At 48.8% G+C, this 21216-nt stretch overlaps 2 protein-coding genes across 2 annotated transcripts in view; both read left to right on the plus strand.

Moving 5' to 3' along the window:
- Positions 1-9899, plus strand: part of TBRG4 (transforming growth factor beta regulator 4) — a 30785-nt gene extending 20886 nt beyond the window's left edge. Inside the window, exons 10-11 of the mRNA XM_033165716.1 lie at positions 1315-1429; positions 9596-9899. Of these exons, the coding sequence (XP_033021607.1) occupies positions 1315-1429; positions 9596-9697 (217 nt within the window). The 3' untranslated portion in view covers positions 9698-9899. The remainder of the gene's footprint in view (positions 1-1314; positions 1430-9595) is intronic.
- Positions 9900-20979: 11080 nt separating this feature from the next.
- LOC117055746 (NAC-alpha domain-containing protein 1-like) overlaps positions 20980-21216 on the plus strand; it is a 60057-nt gene continuing 59820 nt past the window's right edge. Inside the window, exon 1 of the mRNA XM_033165548.1 lies at positions 20980-21097. Within this exon, the coding sequence (XP_033021439.1) occupies positions 21022-21097 (76 nt within the window). The 5' untranslated portion in view covers positions 20980-21021. The remainder of the gene's footprint in view (positions 21098-21216) is intronic.

Below are 21216 nucleotides of genomic sequence, written 5' to 3' on the forward strand. Positions count from 1 at the left end.
GTAAATACCGTATTTTTCACTCCATAAGACACACTTTTTTCCTGCTGAAAATTAAGGGGAAATATCTGTGCGTCTTAATGGAGCGAATGGTGGTCCCTTGAGCCAAATTGCCCAGAGGCCAAAAGCAGATAGTGCTTTTTATTTTACAAAGAGAAAAAGGAGTGTTGAAAGGACCCCACTCAGCAGCTGATCAGCAAGAGATCAGGAGAGAGATAAGAGTCCTGGCTTCCTTTCAGCCCCACCCTCCATTGTTGAATGTGCTGCAGAGGGAGGTTGTTTGTTTCCTCAGCTACATGTGACTAGCTGATTAGATTATCTGTCTGGAAACTGTAGAAAAAGCTCCCTTTCCTTTAGAAGCTGCAGAAATGTGAGTTGAACCCCATAAAAATGGGGCTTTTCCTCTTTGCTTTTCCCCCTTTGCAAAAAGAGCTGCAAAACTTAGCTGATCCTCAAAAAAACCCAGGCCTTTTCCCTTTGCAAAAAGAGCTGCAAAACTTTTAGCTGATCCTCAAAAAAACAGGGCTTTTAGAGGAGGAAAACCAGAAAAATATTTTTTTTTCCCCTGTTTCCTCCTCTAAAAATGAGGTGCGCCCTATGGTCCGGTGCGCCCTATGGAGCGAAAAATACGGTAAGTTTTGACGGGTGTAATAATGGAGTACTGAATGGATTAGTTTATGTAAAATATGCAGGGATTTATGGTATGCAAAATGAACCATGGAAAGAGAAGAAGGGAAGTCATTGATATTTCAAGGTTGTTTAAATGAGTATTCTAAAATGTAAAACAGAAAAATTTAATGAAAAATTATACAAAACCCCCACAAAAATTAGGAAACCGATGCCACAATATGGACTTCAAACCAGTATTGGATGGCATATCAATATATCACCTAGCTCTACTGGTCTTCATATGCATTGCTGGTTCCAACGGTGGAGACAAGAGTATCGCCGTCGGGGGTAGTAGCCATCGATAGGCTTCTCCATGAATTCCTCTAATCCAGGGCAGTCCAGCCTCTCAGACCAAGGGGCCTGCAAGAGGACTTTGGCACAAAACCCGCCGGCCGCACATTCATTTAAATTTCTGCAAGCCGTGTGTTGGACCCCCTGGCCCTAACCCTTGTGAGTTTTCTCCACCCACCCTTACAAAGGGCATGTTGCAGACATTGACTAAAGTCTGCCTAAGGGGCAATTATGGGCAATGGCCTCCCTGGCAGCCAGGCAGGTGCTCCCCAAGAGGCAGAAGATGTTCTTGGGAGTGCATGATGGCGCTGAGTGCTGCTTCCTCTCTCCCCATCCCACCCCGAATTCTCTTGGCAGGCTCGCCTTCCTCGGATGGGAGTTCCCAAACTTCAGCAACCGGAGCAAAGACCTTCTGGGCCGCTTCGTCATGGCCCGACGCCACGTCCAAGCCTCCGGTTTCCTGGTTGTCGATGTGAGTTGCTGGGGCCGAGGACTGTGGGTGGGTGCATTCCGCGATTGCTCCATGTTCATAGAATCGTTGTAGAGTTGGAAGGGCCGCCGGACCCAACCCCCTGCATCTGAATCGCAGCTAAAAAACAATCTAATGGATGACCATCCAACCTCTGTTTAAAACCCTCCAACGAAGGAGAGTTCCATCACCTTCTGAGGTCGTCCGTTCTACTGTCAATGTTTGAATCCATTGTTTGGGTCCTCCCCTCTGGAGCAGCAGAAACAAGTTTGTTCCCTCTTCCACGGGACAGCCCTTGAGATATTTGGAAATGGCTCTCATATCATCTCTCATTCTTCTCTTCTCCAAGCTAAACATGCCCAGCTCCTTCAACTGTTCCTCATCAGGCTTGGTTTCCAGAACCTTGTATATTGCCCTTCGTCTTGATCCTCCTCCTCTGCCCACCATCCAGCTTGTCAGTATCTTTCCTAAATTGTGCTGCCCAGAACTGGACGCAGTATTCTAGATGTAGTCCGACCAAAGGAGAATAGGGTGGTACTATTACTTCTCTTGGGACGCGGGTGGCGCTGTGGTCTAAACCACTGAGTCTTTGGTTTGCCGATCAGAAGGTTCCCCGTGACGGGGTGAGCTCCCGTTGCTCGGTCCCAGCTCCTGCCAACCTAGCAGTTCGAAAGCACATCAAAGTGCAAGTAGATAAATAGGTACCACTCCGGCGGGAAGGTGAACGGTGTTTCCATGCGCTGCTCTGGTTTCGTCAGAAGTGGCTTAGTCATGCTGGCCTCATGACCTGGAAGCTGTCTGTGGACAAACGCCAGCTCCCTTTACCTTTACTTTTACCTTTCACCTGCCACAATGAAGGTAAACGGCGTTTCCGTGTGCTGCTCTGGTTTGCCAGAAGCGGCTTAGTCCTGCTGGCCACATGACCCGGAAGCTGTACGCCGGCTCCCTCGGCCAGTAAAGCGAAATGAGCGCCGCAACCCCAGAGTTGTCCGCGACTGGACATAATGGTCAGGGGTCCCTTCACCTTTTACTTCTCTTGATCTGGACTGTATACTTCTGTTGATGCAGCCTAGAATAGCATTAGCTTTTATGTTGCTGCATCACACCACTGACTCATGTTCAGCTTGTGGTCCACTAATAACAATAACAAGAGCAACAACAATAATAAATTTGTACCCCGCTCATCTGACTGGGTAGCTTCCAGTATATATAAAACCATAATAAAACTTTAAACCTTAAAAAGCTTCCTGATACAGGGCTGCCTTCAGATGTCTTCTAGAAGTCATATAGTTATTTATTTCCTTGACATCTGATGGGAGGGAGCCACCACCGAGAAGGCCCTCTGCCTGGTTCCCTGTAACCTCACTTCTCCCAGGGAGGGAACTGCTAGAAGGCTCTCGGAGCTGGACCTCAGTGTCTGGGCTGGACGATGGGGGTGGAGACGCTCCTTCAGGTATACTGGACCGAGGCCGTTTAGGGCTTTCAAGGTCAGCACCAGCACTTTGAATTGTGCTGGGAAACGTACTGGGAGCCAATGTAGGTCTTTCAGGACTGGTGTTATATGGTCTCGGCAGCTTCTTACAGTCGCCAGTCTCGCCACCACCAAGACCCCTAGATCCTTTTCTCGTGTGCTGCTGTCAGACCTGGGGTAGGACACAGAACCCCAAGACCCTTTGCTTTTAAGGATTAATTTTTAAATGTTGGTTTCTCAGCTTTTAAACGCCGTGGCTGTGCCTGGAAGCCCAAGAGCAGCCAAGCCGAGTTTCCAGGGACCAACCGGGTGAGGCTTCATTGCCCTACCCTGTGTAGCACATTGTCCTTAACAGAGAGGTCGGGAACCTCCGGCCCAGGCCCCAAATGCTGCCCGCCAGGTGCTCACCCCAGACCATACCCCTCACCGACCCATCTCTCTTCCCTCCTCATGCTTTTGTCTGGGGATTCACCGTATTTTTTGCTCCATAAGACGCACTTTTTTCCTCCTAAAAAGTAAGGGGAGATATCTGTGCGTCTTATGGAGCGAATGGTGGTCCCTGAATTGCCCAGGGACCAAAAGAGGATCATGCTTTTTATTTTGCAAATAGAAAAGGGGGTGTTGAAAGGACCCCGCTCAGCAGCTGATCAGCAAGAGATCGGGAGAGAGATAAGAGTCCCCAGCTCCCTTTCAGCCCCGCCCTCCTTTGTTGAATGTGCTGCAGAGGGAGGTTGTTTGTTTCCCCAGCGACATGTGACTAGCTGATTAGATTATCTGTCTGGAAACTGTAGAAATGGCTCTCTTTCCTTTAGAAGCTGCAGAAATGTGAATTGAACCCCATAAAAACGGGGCTTTCCCTCTTTGCTTTTCCCCCTTTGCAAAAGGAGCTTTGCTTTTCCCCCTTTGCAAAAAAAGCTGCAAAACTTTTAGCTGCTCCTCAAAAAAACAGGGTTTTTCCCTTTGCACAAAAGCTGCAAAACTTTTAGCTAATCCTCAAAAAACCCAGGGCTTTTCCCTTTGCAAAAAAAGCTGCAAAACTTTTAGTTGATCCTCAGAAAAACAGGGCTTTTCCCTTTGCAAAAAAAGCTACAAAACATTTAGCTGATCCTCAAAAAAACAGGGCTTTTAGAGGAAAACCAGGAAAAAAAACCTTTTTTCCTCCTCTAAAAACGAGGTGTGCCCTATGGAGCGAAAAATACGGTATGTGGCTAGATGGCTTCCATGGATTGTAACCTACTGTTAGGCTACGTTATTTTTGTTACTATTTATTAAATTTGTACACCACCGGATACCCCTAGATCTCGGGGCCGTTCACAGCACAAAATCACAGTATAAAAAAACACAAAATACATAATAAATGCAAAGTCATTTATCGATATGCCGCCTTTCGGCCAAAAAAGACACCCCGTCGCAGGTCACAAACAATTCAAATGCAGGAAAAAGCCGACTGCATCTTAACAGCGTCAGAATGCGTTTTTTCCTGCCCCAAAAGCAGCAGACTATTCCCCACAAAAGCGTTGACAGGGAACAAAAATAAGCACTGAAACACAGAGCTCCTCCTTTTGAGGAGGCGGGGGGGGGGAGGCAAGTGGAATAGCCGGTACCCCTGACGGTTTGCAGCCATTTCTCTCCTCTGTCGAACAAAATTAAGTTCCGCCTCCCTCGCTCCAGCTGCTGGTCGCCTCTGGCCCCTGGACAGATGCCTACTCTGGAATGTGGCCCTTGGGCTGCTAATTCTGTAGCCGACGCAGAATCACCTATGCAATTTTTTTAAAAAAGAAAATGGCATATGCAGATGCCCTTGATTTGTGTCATGGTGGGCAGGATTATTGTAGGGGGAGGCAGCCTGCCTTTGCCCGGTTTAGGATGGAGATGCGACTGGAGCACCCCCACCCTGCACTGCGCCCTCCCCCTGTTCTCTCTCCCCACCAGGGAATGGCAGAAAGCTTGGCGTCTGCTCGCCCCAGTTCCCCAGGAGTGGCTTGGAGCAGAGGGAGCGCCGCCATTCCTCCTGGCCCTTCACCGCTCTCCCTCCCTCTTTCTCTCTGGCGTCAGGCTGCCCACTGGAGGGCTCCAGGGGTGGGGGTGGGGGCTGAGAGGGGGGGGGGAAGGAGGCTGCACTCAAACAGGGATCATACATTATTTAGCTCCTTGGAAGCAATTATAGCTCTGCAGTCCTCCGCACCCCCTGCTCTGCTCTCCGGCAGCTTGGAGGAAAGGGCAAAGGGGGGGCGGTGGAGGGATGTCAGATGCAGGCGCAGTTGATGCCTCCCCCAGTTGGGGGCCAGGAGGGGAGGGGGAGCCCAGGCGAGGCACCCTCCAACAGGCCCCGCTTGCTCTGTAGCCTTGACTGAGCTCGTGCCGGACTGCCTTCCCTGTGACTCTGTGCGTAAGAGAGTCTGCATTTTGCAGATCAGCCTCTGCCAACCTGGTGCCCCCCGCAGCGCACAGCTGTGCTGGCTGGTCGTGTTGGGAGTTGTAAGGGTAAAGGGACCCCTGACCATTAGGTCCAGTCGTGTCCGACTCTGGGGTTGTGGCGCTCATCTCGCTTTACTGGCTGAGGGAGCCGGCTTACAGCTTCCGGGTCATGTGGCCAGCATGACTAAGCCGCTTCTGGCGAACCAGAGCAGTGCACGGAAACGGCGTTTACCTTCCCGCCAGAGCGGTACCTGTTTATCTACTTGCACTTTGACGTGCTTTTGAACTGCTAGGTTGGCAGGAGCAGGGACCGAGCAACGGGAGCTCACCCCGTCATTGCGAGGATTCGAACCACCAACCTTCTGATCAGCAAGCCCTAGGCTCTGTGGTTTAACCCACAACGCCAGCCGCGTCCCATGTTGGGAGTTGTAGTCTGGAACAACTCGAGGCCGCATGGTTGGATAAATTGGCTCCAGTCTTACAAAGAAGACTCCTTTACTGCTTCTCCTGCTTTGAAGTATGGCAGGAGCTGTGTGTGAGACAGAGCAGTTCAGAGCATTTTAGAGTCTTCTTCTTATGTTACGGATTCAAACTGTAGAATCACAGAGTTGGAAGGGACCATGAGGGTCATTTAGCCCAACCCCCTGCAGTGCAGGAATCTTTTGCCCAATGTGGGGCTCGAACCCACAACCCTGAGATTTTGAAAGTCTCACGCCCTACCGAGCTATCCCAGCCGTCCATACAGGTTTACTATCTCTCCCTAACCAACTCTCAGGGTTGTTGTGAGGACAGAGGCAAGGAGGGTGATTGTCCACATACGCTACCCTGAGCTATGTACTCATTTCTATCCTTTTCCTCCAAGCAACTGAAGGCGGCATACGTGGTCTCATTCCCCTTCCTCATTTAATCCCCGCAACAGCCCTGTGGAGTAAATAAAAGTGTATTGTGTGAGGCTGCTGATCATACGGCCCTGGACTGGTAGAGTATGAGACATTTAATGGCTGGGTCGTGGGTTCGAGACCCACATTGGGCAAAACATTCCTGCATGGCAGGGGGTTGGACTGGATGACCCTTGGGGGTCCCTTCCAACTCTGTGATTCTACCATTAGAGCCATGTCACAGGACCAGTGCTAGGGTTTATTGTGCCCTAGGTGAGACCACCTTCTGGCACCCCCCATCGCCCGCCCCCTGCCAAAGCTTGGTGGAGAGGCAAGCTGCAGTTTCTCCAATGTAGCGGAGAAGCTTCTGCTCCCCCGCCCCGCCCCGCCCCCGCCAAAGCCTGCTTTAGCGGGAGCCAGGGGGTGGTGTAGGGGGCAAGCAGCACCTCTCCGCTACAGCAGAGAAGCTGCTGCTAGCCCATCCCGCCCAAGCCTGGCCAGCGCCCCCTCCATTTTGGCACCCTAGGCAATTGCCTAGTTCGCCTTAATGGATGTGCCGGCCCTGGTCACACACAGGACTAGGGCTTTCATGCTCTTTCAGCTCAATCCCCAAATTTGTTCTTTGAATGTGTAAGTTCAGGGGTCACCACAGGCTTATCTAAAAAAGCAAAAAAGCACATGCGCTTTGCTCTGATTCCCAAAACTGCTGAGGACAGCAGCCCCTTCCTGTCTCTGGATCCTGCCAATGAACACCGTTTTTGCGTGACGCTGCTCAACCCTCCGGCCATCGTTGTTTCAGCCCATCCCTGCCCCTTAATCTGTTTGCTCCGACTCTACTGCGTTTTCCCACGGCCCGCCGATCCTCCGGCTTTCGTTCCTCCAGGTGCCGGCCAGCCGCTTGTTTGTACAAAGTTGGGTGGGAAGTTGAGGCATTGAGAGTCACCAGGGTGGAAGGGGACAGAGATTAGCCCCGGCCGGCTGTCTGGGTAGACCGTGGCTCCGTTCCCTGCCCACCCACCCCCCCGGCTCAGAGCCAATCTGAATGATCCCCACTTGCTTAGAAGCCTAGGGGGCTGCGAGATGCTCACACCGAAGCGCTTCTGATCAGGAAAACACTCTGTGTCACACACAGACACAATCCAGTCTGGAAGCCAAGCCTTGTGAGGAACAGTCGAGGGGGTTGCGTATATTAACCCTTCCCCAAAGGCTGAGGTTTAATGACACCCATCTATCGATGTCTAAAGAAACCTCTGTTGCAATTACATGAGACTAACTGGGTTATGTCGCTTGCTGTTGAAATGCCTAAATGCTGAACAGATTCCGAACAGATCCAGAACGGATATTTCATAAATGAATATGAGAACACCGCTTCATCTATTGGCATCCGTTCCGATTTTGCCCAGTTAATAGAATCACCTGAAATTTGAACCAAGATATCTGTTGTGCTCGCATTAACCGTGGGATACCTGTATGAGGTTTCATAATGAATAAATGCATATAATTCGCAAATAAAACCCAACTGATAGTCATCCGAGTTGTGAGTTGCTCTGCAAATCTCACCACGTTGTCTAACAACAATTATAATAATTATAATAACACAGGCCAAGGGTTCTAAGTACATATTAAAAACAGTAAGGGTGGTGGTGGGCACTCTTGTCTACGGAGAGGGAAGGTTTCAGGCATGGTAACATTTGTTTTAACGCTCAGTGTGGATGGATCATATACAGGTGAAACTCGAAAAATTAGAATATCGTGGGACGGTTCATTTCTTTCAGTAATTCAACTTAAAAGAAAATGGAAAAAAAATTCCTTCCAGTAGCACCTTAGAGACCAACTAAGTTTGTTCTTGGTATGAGCTTTCATGAAGGTCTCTAAGGTGCTACTGGAAGGAATTTTTATTTTATTTTTTATTTTGTTTTGACTATGGCAGACCAACGTGGCTACCTATCCGTAACTCAACTTAAAAGGTGAAACTAATATATGAGATAGACTCAGTACGTGCAAAGCAGGATATGTCATGCCTTTATTTGTTATAATTGTGATGATTATGGCGTACAGCTGATGAGAACTCCAAATTAACAATCTCAACTTTGGGGTTCTCATCAGCTGTGCGCCATAATCATCACAATTATAACAAGCAAAGGCTTGACATATCTCGCTTTGCATGTCAGGAGTCTATCTCTCATATTAAACTCCGGTAGCTAATGAAAACAATTGCTTACATAAATAGACTTTCCCACGATATTCTAATTTTTCGAGTTTCACCTGTAGTATCTTAAACCATTTAGTGAATTTGAAAGGGAATCCAAATCTATTTCATGCTTCTTGGAATACTCTCCTTTCTTGGAGGTTTCTAAGATGGCCATCTGTTAAGGATCCTTTGTTGTGATCCCTGTGTTGAGGGGGGTTGGACTAGAGGACCCTCCAACTCTACGATTCTATGATGTTGAGTTTGCACGTTTTTCCGGTTTACAGGAGGACGCACTGGACCATAGGGTGCACCTCATTTTTAGAGGAGGAAACAAGGAAAAAAATATTTTTCTGGTTTTCCTTCTCTAAAAGCCCTGTTTTTTTGAGGATCAGCTAAAAGTTTTGCAGCTTTTTTTGCAAAGGGGGAAAAGCAAAGCTCCTTTTCAAAGGGGGAAAAGCAAAGAGGAAAAGCCCCATTTTTTATGGGGTTCAACTCACATTTCTGAAAAATCTTAAGGAAAGGGAGCCTTTTCTACAATTTCCAGACAGATAATCTAATCAGCCAGTCGCATGTCGCTGTGGAAACAAACAACCTCCCTCTGCAGCACATTCAACAATGGAGGGCGGGGCTGAAAGGGAGCCAGGGACTCTTATCTCTCTCCCGATCTCTTGCTGATCAGCTGCTGAGTGGGGTCCTTTCAACACCCCCTTTTCTCTTTGTAAAATAAAAAAGCACTATCTGCTTTTGGCCCCTGGGCAATTCAGCTCCAGGGACCACCATTCGCTCCATAAGACGCACAGGTATTTCCCCTTAATTTTTAGGAGGAAAAAAGTGTGTCTTATGGAGCAAAAAAATACGGTAAACAACCGCTGCTTGGGACGTTTTTGTGCAGCAAAAGCATCTAGTCCCCATTATCATTGCAGGAACAAAAGGAAGGCAGCCTTGGGAGCGAGAGCTTGTTTTCGATCTCCCCCCACCCACCCCCGACTACTCACGAGTCAACCCTGGTGGCTATGGAGTTGAGGGGGGCAGCGGATGGGGTAGATTCAGACATGCAGTGGCCACTATTCTGTTTTGCAGTAGCTGATCCCCGCCCTTCAGATCTGGCTGATCCTCTCTGTCCAGGAATAGATGCAGCCTGGCAGGGCTTTGCTAGCTGAGGCCTGGCCTAGTTTTTCCTCCCTTTCTCTCTTCCCCTCCACCTGTCACAGGTTCCCTATTACGAATGGCTTGACCTGAAGTCGGAGTGGCAGAAGACGGCCTACCTCAAAGACAAGATGGGCAAAGCGGTGGCTGAAGAGATGGCAAAATAGAGAGAAAGAGAGAGATACACACACACAAGGGCAGTGGCCGGATTAACTGCTGGGAGGAAGGGATTCTGCCTGTCCTTGTCAACAACCATCTTTGCGATGCTCTGAAGGGAAGTGGCCGGGAGCATCTCTGGGCGCATGGAGGGGGCCTCTTCATCCATGTATATAGATGTGCATTTGAATAAATGGTCTATTGTACAGTCCAGGTCACGCTTCCACCTGTCTGTTCCGCTCCTGTCCCGGCTGATGAACGAAAGAGAGCTGCTTCGGAATCCATGTGTCGAAAGAAGACTTTTTGTCTCCCAGGCGGCAGGCAGTGTTAGGAACTCATATGCATCCTGCTAGGCGCCCAGTGGCTCTCTTAAACCAGGGCTACAGTCGCGGGTGGCGCTGCGGGTTAAACCACAGAGCCTAGGGCTTGCCGATCAGAAGGTCGGCGGTTCGAATCCCCGCAATGACGGGGTGAGCTCCCGTCTCTCGGTCCCTGCTCCTGCACACCTAGCAGTTCAAAAGCATAAAGTGCAAGTAGATAAATAGGTACTGCTCCGGCGGGAAGGTAAACGGCGTTTCCGTGCGCTGCTCTGGTTCGCCAGAAGCGGCTTAGTCCTGCTGGCCACATGACCCGGAAGCTGTACGCCGGCTCCCTCGGCCAGTAAAGCAAGATGAGCACCGCAACCCCAGAGTCGTCCGCGACTGGACCTAATGGTCAGGGGTCCCTTTACCTTTAAACTTAGAGCAAAGCAGCTTGCCAGATCTCCCAGCCTTTCCAGACCTGGGACGGTCACCGCAGCAAGGAGATGGCTTGTCCGCTCCCAAGCAAATGTGCGTACATTATACACAAAACAGCACATGTCATTTCACCTGCCCAGGTGAGGGCGTAGGTGGGAAATAGACCTTGCAGATCGCTCCTCTTTCTGGGCTCAGAGCCCAGTTCCCTTAGCCCACAGATAAGGAGAGCATCAAAGCCAGCAAATTAGCTTATATCATTGCAAGTGAATCTAAACATAGATGAGCTCATTGCTGCAACAACTACCAATTAATGGTGGGGTTATCTCGACTGCCAAGATGGCATTTGCAGAGCTTCCGGAGCAGTTCTCCTTCGGTTCAGCACATGGTCTGACCCTGTATACAGCGGCTTCCTGTGTTACGGCTCTCACCTTCCATGGAAGAGGTTTTTGGAGGGTAATGGCGAACGGTGGCTCAGCCTGCTGTGGTAGCAAACAAATGAAGGAATCACTAGGAAGGGGGGGGGGGTTTAATGAAGCTGTAGCCACAGACTCTGGATCTATGGTATACTCGCAGCGTAAGGAAGCTTATCTGTTCAGCTCAGTGGCTGAATTGGCAAACCATGGTTTGCGATGCATTAGCAAACTGGAAACCGTGGTTTAGGTTCTTAGATGGGAGCCATGTATATATTGAGACCGGGGCAAATGTGGCGAGAACGAAGAGCGGTTGGTGTGATTGATGAATTCAGCAGACGGGTGAAGATCTGGTCTCACCCCAGAGGTCAGGATAGTACAGAAAAGGCTGGGGAGCTGCAAAACCTCCCTTCCGGATGAAGAAGGAATTAAGGCTGAAAGCAATTGTCTTGCCAAGGACCATAGAAGTGAATCAGTGGCAGAGGTGAAACTTTTGACCACAACAGCGCATCCTTTCCTATTTTTAGGAAAAAACAGGATTGCTCAGGGTCCTTTCACATAGCGACAAATTTCCTATCCCAAGTGTGAACAACCTCGTGCGTTTGCGCCCATGATGTGAGCCGTCTTGCAACACCCCTGTAAGGCAGGCCAGTGCCGGCATCATCACATTAGGGAACGGCTGGAAGGGAGGCATCCGCTCAGCGGGTGCTGCGAATGTTGGAAGCTTTGGGACAGATAAAGAACTTTACGGAGTGCATAGCTGGAACTATGGAACTCCCTCCCACTGGAAACAGTGGTGGCCACCGACCTGGACAGCTTTAAAAGAGGAAAGGGGGCTATCGATAGCTACTACCCACGATGGCTCCACACTGCCCTCCACAGCTGGAAGCAGCAATGCTTCTGAACGCCAGTTGCTGGAAACCACTGGAAGGGAGAGCTGTGTTTGAATCCTGCTCACGGGTTTCCTACTGGCATCTGGTCGGCCGCTGCAAGAACATGATGCTGGACTTGATGGGCTTTTGGCCTGATCCTGCGGGCTCTCATTTTCCCAGTGCAACTGCAGAAGAGCTTGGCTTCTGGAGCGGCCCATCTCATCCTCATGGGCACCGCCTAGATAAGCTTTTTAGATTGTAAGGTCCTCGGGGCAGGGACCTTATCCTCTGATCCTCTGGGCAGATCCACAGCACACCCAACGCACATTTACAGCATCCCCCCCGATAATCCTGGGAACTGTAGTTTTGTGAGTGGGAAACTACAGTTCCCATGATTCCTTGGGGGAAGCCAAGGGGTTTAAATGTGTGTTTGAATGTGTTTTAGATGCACAGTGTGGGTTGCCCATTTGCAGGCATGTGGATGGTGCTAGCTGCAGAGACTTAATAATAATAATAATAATAATAATAATAATAATAATAATAATAATAATAATTTTATTTGTACCCCACCCATCTGACTGGGTTTCCCCAGTCTTGCAAGCTCACCAAGCGGACTCCCGAGTGCAACAGCAGCTCTCCCCACCTGTGATTCCTAGCCGCTGGCTGAGGCCGATGAGAGTCCCAGAACCGTAGAGCTGGAAGGGACCACAAGGGTCATCTAGTCCAACCCCCGGCAATGCCCAACATGGGACTTGAACCCATGGCCCTGAGATTAAGAGTCTCATGCTCTTACCAGCTGAGCTATGCCAGGTGCCTGGGTCCAAACGTCCTCGGGTTGGCCGAGACCCCTTTAAATCTATACTGTGCATGCCAAGAGCTTACGTAACCCAGTGCACGCGCTAAGCGAATTCTTCTTGGAGCTGAGCCGCCTTGGGGGCTTTTATTTCCAGTAAACTGAACATTCAGCGATGGTCTCCGTCCTCCCTGCTCCGCGCCTCCCCCTACCCAGTGTTGTTGTTGGTGCCCAGAGGCAGCTAATGTGCCTGGCATGCTCAGTGAGACGCACGCAGCTCAGTGAGATGCTCGGTGAGATGCCCACAGGACAGGGCATGCCTTGGCACGCATGCCAGAATCTCTGCAGGCCGACTTCTGCCCTCCGGGGGAGAATCTTTGATACCCCTAACCAGGTCACATTGATACCCGGAACCAGGTCTGAAGAAGTGTACATGCACACGAAAGCTCATACCAAGAACAAACTTAGTTGGTCTCCTAAGGTGCTACTTAGAGAAAGATGGAGGGCACAAGGAGAAGGGGACGACAGAGGATGAGATGGCTGGACAGTGTTCTCGAAGCGACTAGCCTGAGTTTGGCCAAACTGCGGGAGGCAGTGAAGGATAGGCGTGCCTGGCGTGCTCTGGTCCATGGGGTCACGAAGAGTCGGACACGACTGAACAACAATTTATTTCTACCCCACACATCTGGCTGGGTTTCCCCAGTCACTCTGGACGGCTTCCAGCAAAACATTAAAATACAATAATTCATCAAACTTTAAAAGCTTCCCTAAGCAGGGCTGCCTTCAGATGTCTTCTAAAAGTCAGATAGTTGTTTATTTCCTTGACATCTGGCGGGCGGGCGTTTCACAGGGTGGGTGCCACCACCAAGAAGGCCCTCTGCCTGGTTCCCTATTACTTCACTTCTTGCAGGGAGGGAACAACAACAAGGTGCTACTGGAAGGAATTTTTTTTATTTTTTTATTTTGTTTTGACTACGGCAGACCAACACGGCGGCTACCTACCTGTAACCAGGTCACATAAGAGCATTGGGAGAGCCTGTTGGGTCAGGATTGGGGTGGTGGCCGACTGGCAGCGCTTCAATGGACCAGCACAGCTTCCTAGCGCCCCTGCCCCGCCTCGCAGGGTGGTTGTGCGATCAAGGCGGCAGATGAGGTTTTTTTTTTTTTGCAAATAGCTTTTCAGTTGCAGCAGGGGAAAAACCTGGTGGTTAAGCTTTCAGGAGCGACTCTCGGTGGAAAGCAAAGGGAGACTGGGAGCCGGGCCTCGGCGTCAGATTCAATCAAGGGATCGCGATGGAAGTGACCTCGTTTGCAAGAGCTGGAAGGAAGGGAGATAGCAGGAAGACCGCAGCGAGGCCGAGCAAGCGCTTGAATACAAACACACACACACACACACACACACACACACACACACAGAGAGGCAGGTGGCCTTGCTGCCTTGCTAGAGCACAGCAGTCCTTGGATAGATAGAGGCTTTATTGTCATTGTACGTAGTACAACGAAATTAAATGCCATCCCACATTTACGGCCACATATGCACATTTATACATTTACAACCACACATGCACACGCATACCGTCCATCACGACTCCCCAAAGATCATTATCATTTGGTTACAGCATTTAAAATAGTTCTAGCCCTTGGATAAAAACGTGTTTTGGAGTCTCTTCGTTCTTGGGAGCTCTGGATTGAAATTGCCGTGGTGGAATTCGAACCCAGGACTCTCCAAAGGGAGGGGCCCCATCCATGAAGAAGAAGAAGAAGAAGAGTTTGGATTAGATATCCCGCTTCATCACTACCCGAAGGAGTCTCAAAGCAGCTCACATTCTCCTTTCCCTTCCTCCCCAACAACAAACACTCTGTGAGGTGAGTGGGGCGGAGAGACTTCAGAGAAGTGTGACTAGCCCAAGGACACCCAGCAGCTGCATGTGGAGGAGCGGGGAAGCGAACCCGGTCCCCCAGATTACGAGTCCACCGCTCTTAACCACTACACCACACTGGCTCTCATGAGCGGTGGCAAGGTGGGAGCCAGAGTGGCATCGTGGTTAAGAGTGTGGGACTTAGACCTGGGAGACCCGGGTTCAAATCCCCGCTCTGCCACGAAGCTCGCTGGTTGACCTTGGTCCCGCCTCTCAGCCTAACCTACCTCGCAGGGTTGTGGTGGGGGATTAAATGAGAAAAGGGAGGACTAGGTACTCCACTCTGAACTCCTTTCTGGCTTTCAATCCCTCCCACCCCATAAAATACTATTTTGAAACAGGCTTCCCAGCCTCTCTCTCATTCCATGTGAATAGAAGAGGGGGGGCGAGAGCACAGGAGAGATTCTCAAATAATTCCCATAGGCCGCCCCTCTTGCATTGATGTGACTGGCCAGCTGGAAGCACCCCCCTGTTTTTAAAATCCCGTCGTCACCATGGAGACTAAGGCAGGAGGGGAAAGCTTGGTTTCTATGGCAGCAGGCCGGGGTTGACACCTGGAAGGACCAATGGGATGTTTCCTCGGTGTCTAAGCAGAACGCAAGCAATGGCAGATTATGATCGAGGGTGTCAGCATAAAAACTTGGGTATTTTGCAAGTCACATCGTTCGGAGCCTTGGTTCTCATCGCTCCATGCAAATTGACACTTTCATCAAGTTACAACATAGATTACAACCCAAATGAAACCAGAGAGAGGCTGTAGGCTCCTGGGGGCAGGGACCTGTTTCTCCCTTCTTTCCTTCCACCCACACGTATTGAAATGTACATGTGAATTTTTTTTTTGGGGGGGGGGAAACCTAATGGAAAAAACTTCACCAAAAAGAGACTTGCATTTCTTGTTCCACTTGCCAATGGCATGCGGTCCCTGAAAGCGTTGCCAGCCAGCGGAAAGGGGGGTGTAGATTTATGTGTCCCTGGGGGGAAGAGAGAGATCTATCTGCTTGACGTTTCATTTATCACCAGCTTCATGGTGGAGAGAAATGTCAACAGCACCACACCAGCCTCTGCCGAGTGGCTTCTGCTGGCTCCAAAATATGGGACAGCCTGAAAAGTCGCAGCGTCCACATAGCGAAAAACGCGACCGGCTGTCTGGTCACATGCTGTCCCGCGTTGGAAACTGGCGACTGGGGCCAGCTCCACCGCTCGACCCGGAAGCACCAGACCAAAAGCAAAGTCTGCTTGAAGGCAGGCCACTTTATTATTATTATTATTATTATTATTATTATTATTATTATTATTATATTTATTTATACCCCGCCCATCTGGCTGGGTTTCCCCAGCCACTCTGGGTGGCTTCCAACAAAATATTAAAATACAATAGTCCGTCAGATATTAAAAGCTCCCGTAAACAGGGCTGCCTTCAGATGTGAGCTCCCGTTGCTCGGTCCCTGCTCCTGCCCACCTAGCGGTTCGAAAGCACGTCAAAGTGCAAGTAGAAAAATAGGTACCGCTCTGGTGGGAAGGTAAACAGTGTTTCCATGCGCTGCTCTGGTTCACCAGAAGCAGCTTAGTCATGCTGGACACATGACCCGGAAGCTGTATGCCGGCTCCCTCGGCCAGTAAAGCAAGATGAGCGCCGCAACCCCAGAGTCGGACACGACTGGACCTAATATTGAGGAAAATGTGGGGGGGGGAGGAGAATTGGCCCTAGGGTGCCCACAGCCCTAACCCTCCCCCTTCCCCACAGCAAATAAACGTAATTTTTACTGACTTATAATCTTTCTTTCTTTCTTTCTTTCTTTCTTTCTTTCTTTCTTTCTTTCTTTCTTTCTTTCTTTCTTTCTTTCTTTCTTTCTTTCTTCTCTCTCCTTTCTCACATTCATCCCTGCAGCATTAAGTTTCGCAAATGTTACTGGTCAAAAGGCAAAGGAACAAAAACAGAGAGGCGAGTTTATAAAAGGCATACCCATTTATTACGTCTGAGCTGCCCTAGTTTATGGATCAAGAGATCATTTTTTCACAGCTGAAGGTAACAATATTCAGAGAGAGAGAGAGAGAGGAATGGGGGGGGGGGGGGGTAGCATGTCTGTTGCGACAACATTTCCACTAACTGCAATGTGGCAGCTGCCAGGATCATAAAGATGATATGCAGATTATGGAAATTACAAGCACCTAAAATGCACAGTACGACAAGGCTGTATATTGTCTCCCTGCTTATTTAACTTATATGCAGAATTCATCATGCGAAAGGCTGGACTGGATGAATCCCAAGCCGGAATTAAGATTGCCGGAAGAAATATCAACAACCTCAGATATGCTGATGATACTACCTTGATGGCAGAAAGTGAGGAGGAATTAAAGAACCTTTTAATGAGGGTGAAAGAGGAGAGCGCAAAATATGGTCTGAAGCTCAACATCAAAAAAACTAAGATCATGGCCACTGGTCCCATCACCTCCTGGCAAATAGAAGGGGAAGAAATGGAGGCAGTGAGAGATTTCACTTTCTTGGGTTCCATGATCACTGCAGATGGTGACAGCAGTCACGAAATTAGAAGACGCCTGCTTCTTGGGAGAAAAGCAATGACAAACCTAGACAGCATCTTAAAAAGCAGAGACGTCACCTTGCCAACAAAGGTCCGTATAGTTAAAGCTATGGTTTTCCCAGTAGTAATGTACGGAAGTGAGAGCTGGACCATAAAGAAGACTGATCGCCGTAGAATTGATGCTTTTGAATTCTGGTGCTGGAGGAGACTCTTGAGAGTCCCATGGACTGCAAAAAGATCAAACCTATCCATTCTCAAAGAAATCAGCCCTGAGTGCTCACTGGAAGGACAGATCCTGAAGTTGAGGCTCCAGTACTTTGGCCACCTCATGAGAAGAGAAGACTGCCTAGAAAAGACCCTGATGTTGGGAAAGATGGAGGGCACAAGGAGAAGGGGACGACAGAGGACGAGATTGTTGGACAGTGTTCTTGAAGCTACTAACATGAGTTTGGCCAAACTGCAGGAGGCAGTGGAGGATAGGCGTGCCTGGCGTGCTCTGGTCCATGGGGTCACCAAGAGTCGGACACGAATGAACGAGTGAACAACAACAACAAAATGCACAGATTAACTGCTGTCCTCTGCATAGTTTTGGGGTTCCAATGCGGTCCTCGATGAAATGTGGCTTTTTGTCCTGGCCTTTGGCACCTAAGATACACACACAAACCTCTATCTACCACACACTATTGTAGAATCACAGAATTGTTGAGCTGGAGGGTCCCCTAAGGGTCATCTAGTCCAACCCCCTGCAGACAGCTAGCGTGGGCAGAGTGCCAGGTACGGACCTGGGAGAGACCTGGGTTCGAATCCCCACCCCACTCAGCCATGAAGCTCGTTGGGTGAGCTTGGGCCAGTCACTGTCTCTCAGCCTAACCAACCTCACAGGGTTGTTGTGGAGAAAATGGGGAGAAAGAAAACTCTATACACTACCTTGGTGGCAAGGCGGACTATGAATGCAACAAATAGATAAAGAAATAAAGCAGGAATCACAGCTGAACTATTTTAATTGTAAATTGTTGGAATTGATTCTATTTTTTAAAAAAGTATTTATTGTTTTAAAATAAATACATTTTCAGAAAGAAAAAAGAAAAAAAAGAACAAGCAAACAAACCATAGAAAAACAAACAAACAACAACAATATAAGAAACAGCAAAATTAATATAACAAACATCATTAATACACCCAGCAATGCGAATAATTATGAAGAGAAAAATTAAAAGCGACTTCCAATTAGTCTCACTGTACTTTATATCCATTGATTACCTTATACCGCACAGATACGTATTTCTTATACAGTTTCTTTTTACATCCCTGCGAACTTATATTTATACAATACAATATTTAATGGTGTATTTTTATATTGCTGTAGCCCATTCTGGCACATAAGAAATCTGAATAACCACATTAGCTATAACAACAGCAATGGCAATAGTAGAGTGTCTGTGGAGTACTGTGGAGTACCGCATCCCTTGGAGTACTAGTACTACTAATAATATTCAGTGCTTTTTCCCTCTGGGGGAATGCAGGGGGTACGCATACCCCTAAACATTTTGTGAATCTTTTGTCCATTTACTGTATTCACTTTCCCTGATCTGAGCTATAAAATGGTGATTTTCTTGAGTCAAAATGGGAGTACCCCCGAAACATTAAAAAAAAGCACTGCTAATATTAATAGGACACGGGCGGCGCTGTGGGTTAAACCACAGAGCCTAGGGCTTGCCGATCAGAAGGTCGGCGGTTCGAATCCCCGCAATGACGGGGTGAGCTCCCGTTGCTCAGTCCCTGCTCCTGCCCACCTAGCAGTTCGAAAGCACGTCAAAGCACAAGTAGATAAATAGGTACTGCTCCGGCGGGAAGGTAAACGGTGTTTCTGTGCGCTGCTCTGGTTCGCCAGAAGCGGCTTAGTCATGCTGGCCGCATGACCCAGAAGCTGGACGCCGGCTCCTTTGGCCAGTAAAAGCGAGATGAGCGCCGCAACCCCAGAGTCAGACACGACTGGACCTAATGCTCAAGGGTCCCTTTACCTAATATTAATAATAAAAGTAACAACAACAACCTGCTGTATCAAGCCGGGTGGGGTGGGGCTCTATCCTGCCCTCGCCTGGCCAATGCCCATGACGGGACACCCACAAACCGGACCTGCCTAGAAGAGGGGAGAAGCAAAACAAGTAAATTTCAAGAATTGTATTATGTATCACTCAGTAGATATTTGAGTGCAAGATTAATTAAATTCATTTGTTGACGGGAAGAATCCTGGAACAGCGGGACCAGAAATTCATCAAAGACTGGTTTAAGTTTACGAACTATTTGAAAGACAATTTGCAACTGAATATGCTAATAGGATTGCAAGAAGCTTTGTAGTTAATGTGTAGAAATATTATTGTAAGTATGGTAGTTAGAGTATGTATGAGATTTATGATAATGTAAGCAATGGTAGATTAAAGAAGTATAATATTAAGATAATAATTCTGAAAGCCATGTGGAAGGTCTGAGGGAAGTCACGGCTATGTTAGCCAAAATCGGAAAATGTATGGGAATGTATGTTTTATTTGTAGTAGTAGTATAGCATAAAATAATAAAAATCATTTACAAAAAAAATAATTAAATTCATTTGTAATAATTTATACAAAACAAAATAAAAAATCCCTTCCATTAGCACCTTAGAGACCAACTAAGTTTGTTCTTGGTATGAGCTTTCGTGTGCATGCACACTTCTTCAGATAAGCTCATACCAAGAACAAACTTAGTTGGTCTCTAAGGGGCTACTGGAAGGGATTTTTTATTTTGTTTTGTTTTGACTTGTTGTTGTTGTTGTTCAGTCGTTCAGTCGTGTCCGACTCTTCGTGACCCCATGGACCAGAGCACGCCAGGCACGCCTATCCTTCACTGCCTCCCGCAGTTTGGCCAAACTCATGTTAGTAGCTTCGAGAATACTGTCCAACCATCTCATCCTCTGTCGTCCCCTTCTCCTTGTGCCCTCCATCTTTCCCAACATCAGGGTCTTTTCCAGGGAGTCTTCTCTTCTCATGAGGTGGCCAAAGTACTGGAGCCTCAGCTTCAGGATCTGTCCTTCTAGTGAGCACTCAGGGCTGATTTCTTTGAGAATGGATAGGTTTGATCTTCTTGCAGTCCATGGGACTCTCAAGAGTCTCCTCCAGCACCATAATTCAAAAGCATCAATTCTTCGGCGATCAGCCTTCTTGATGGTCCAGCTCTCACTTCCGTACATTACTACTGGGAAAACCATAGCTTTAACTATACGGACCTTTGTTGGCAAGGTGATGTCTTTGCTTTTTAAGATGCTGTCTAGGTTTGTTTTGACTATGGCAGACCAACGCGGCTACCTACCTGTAACTGTAATAATTTATATTATTATTTGTTTGTTTTTAATGCTTTTTAAAAATAATTTTCAATAAAGATTATTATTAAAAATTTAAATAATAATAATAATAATAATAATAAACAGGACCTGCCTAGAAGAGCAAAACTCTCTTTTCCCTGTGGCTTCCAGAAAGTGGACTTTGGGTGGATGAGGGAGGATGCGGAGATAAATCAGAGGCTCTTGGTCCCTGCCTGGCTGGTGCAATTGCCCTGGGGGGGCGCAGGGGGCTCTCTTGCTTGCCTTTGCCTGCCTCCCTCCGTCTGCTCTGCAGTGCCAGGCACTCTCGGCTTCCACCATCTCTCCAACCCTCCCCTGCTTGCTCTTCTCTATAGAGGGAGCTGCTGCTGACATCATTGAGCATGGCAGAGCTGTTCAGGCAGCGGGGGGAGAAGCAGCAGCAGCCTGGTCCAGCCTCCCTCTCCCTCTCTCTCTCCCCCCCTCCCCTCCCCACCTCTGGGCTGGATTCTCCCAGGTCCCCCCTCTCCGGCGCAGGCTCCATCCCATCCCACCTCATCCTCCCTCCAGCCTGCAGAGCCCATCAGAGAAGCTGCGGCTCCCATCCCTGCATCTCTCTCCATCTCTAGGTCTCCTCCGCGCTCCAGCCGCCTCGCCTGGCAACTCTAACCCGCCCCCCCCTCCACAAGACCACTTCACTCCCCCCCCCCACCCCGCTGGATGCCACACCATGCCCGGAGAAGCCCTCAAGAGCCAGGAGGCCACGCGAGCCAAGGACCCAGGCGTCCTGAGGGCACCTGAGACAGGTGAGCTTTTTTTTATTCTTCCTTCTCCATCTCAAAGGCGCACTGCTGAGTTGGGGTGTGGGGGGTGTGGGCTGAGGGAAGGAGGGGTTTTTTTGTGCCCGGGGGTGGGCCATGTAAGC

Source organism: Lacerta agilis, chromosome 12 (assembly GCF_009819535.1).
Source record: "Lacerta agilis isolate rLacAgi1 chromosome 12, rLacAgi1.pri, whole genome shotgun sequence".
Lineage (NCBI taxonomy): Eukaryota > Metazoa > Chordata > Lepidosauria > Squamata > Lacertidae > Lacerta > Lacerta agilis.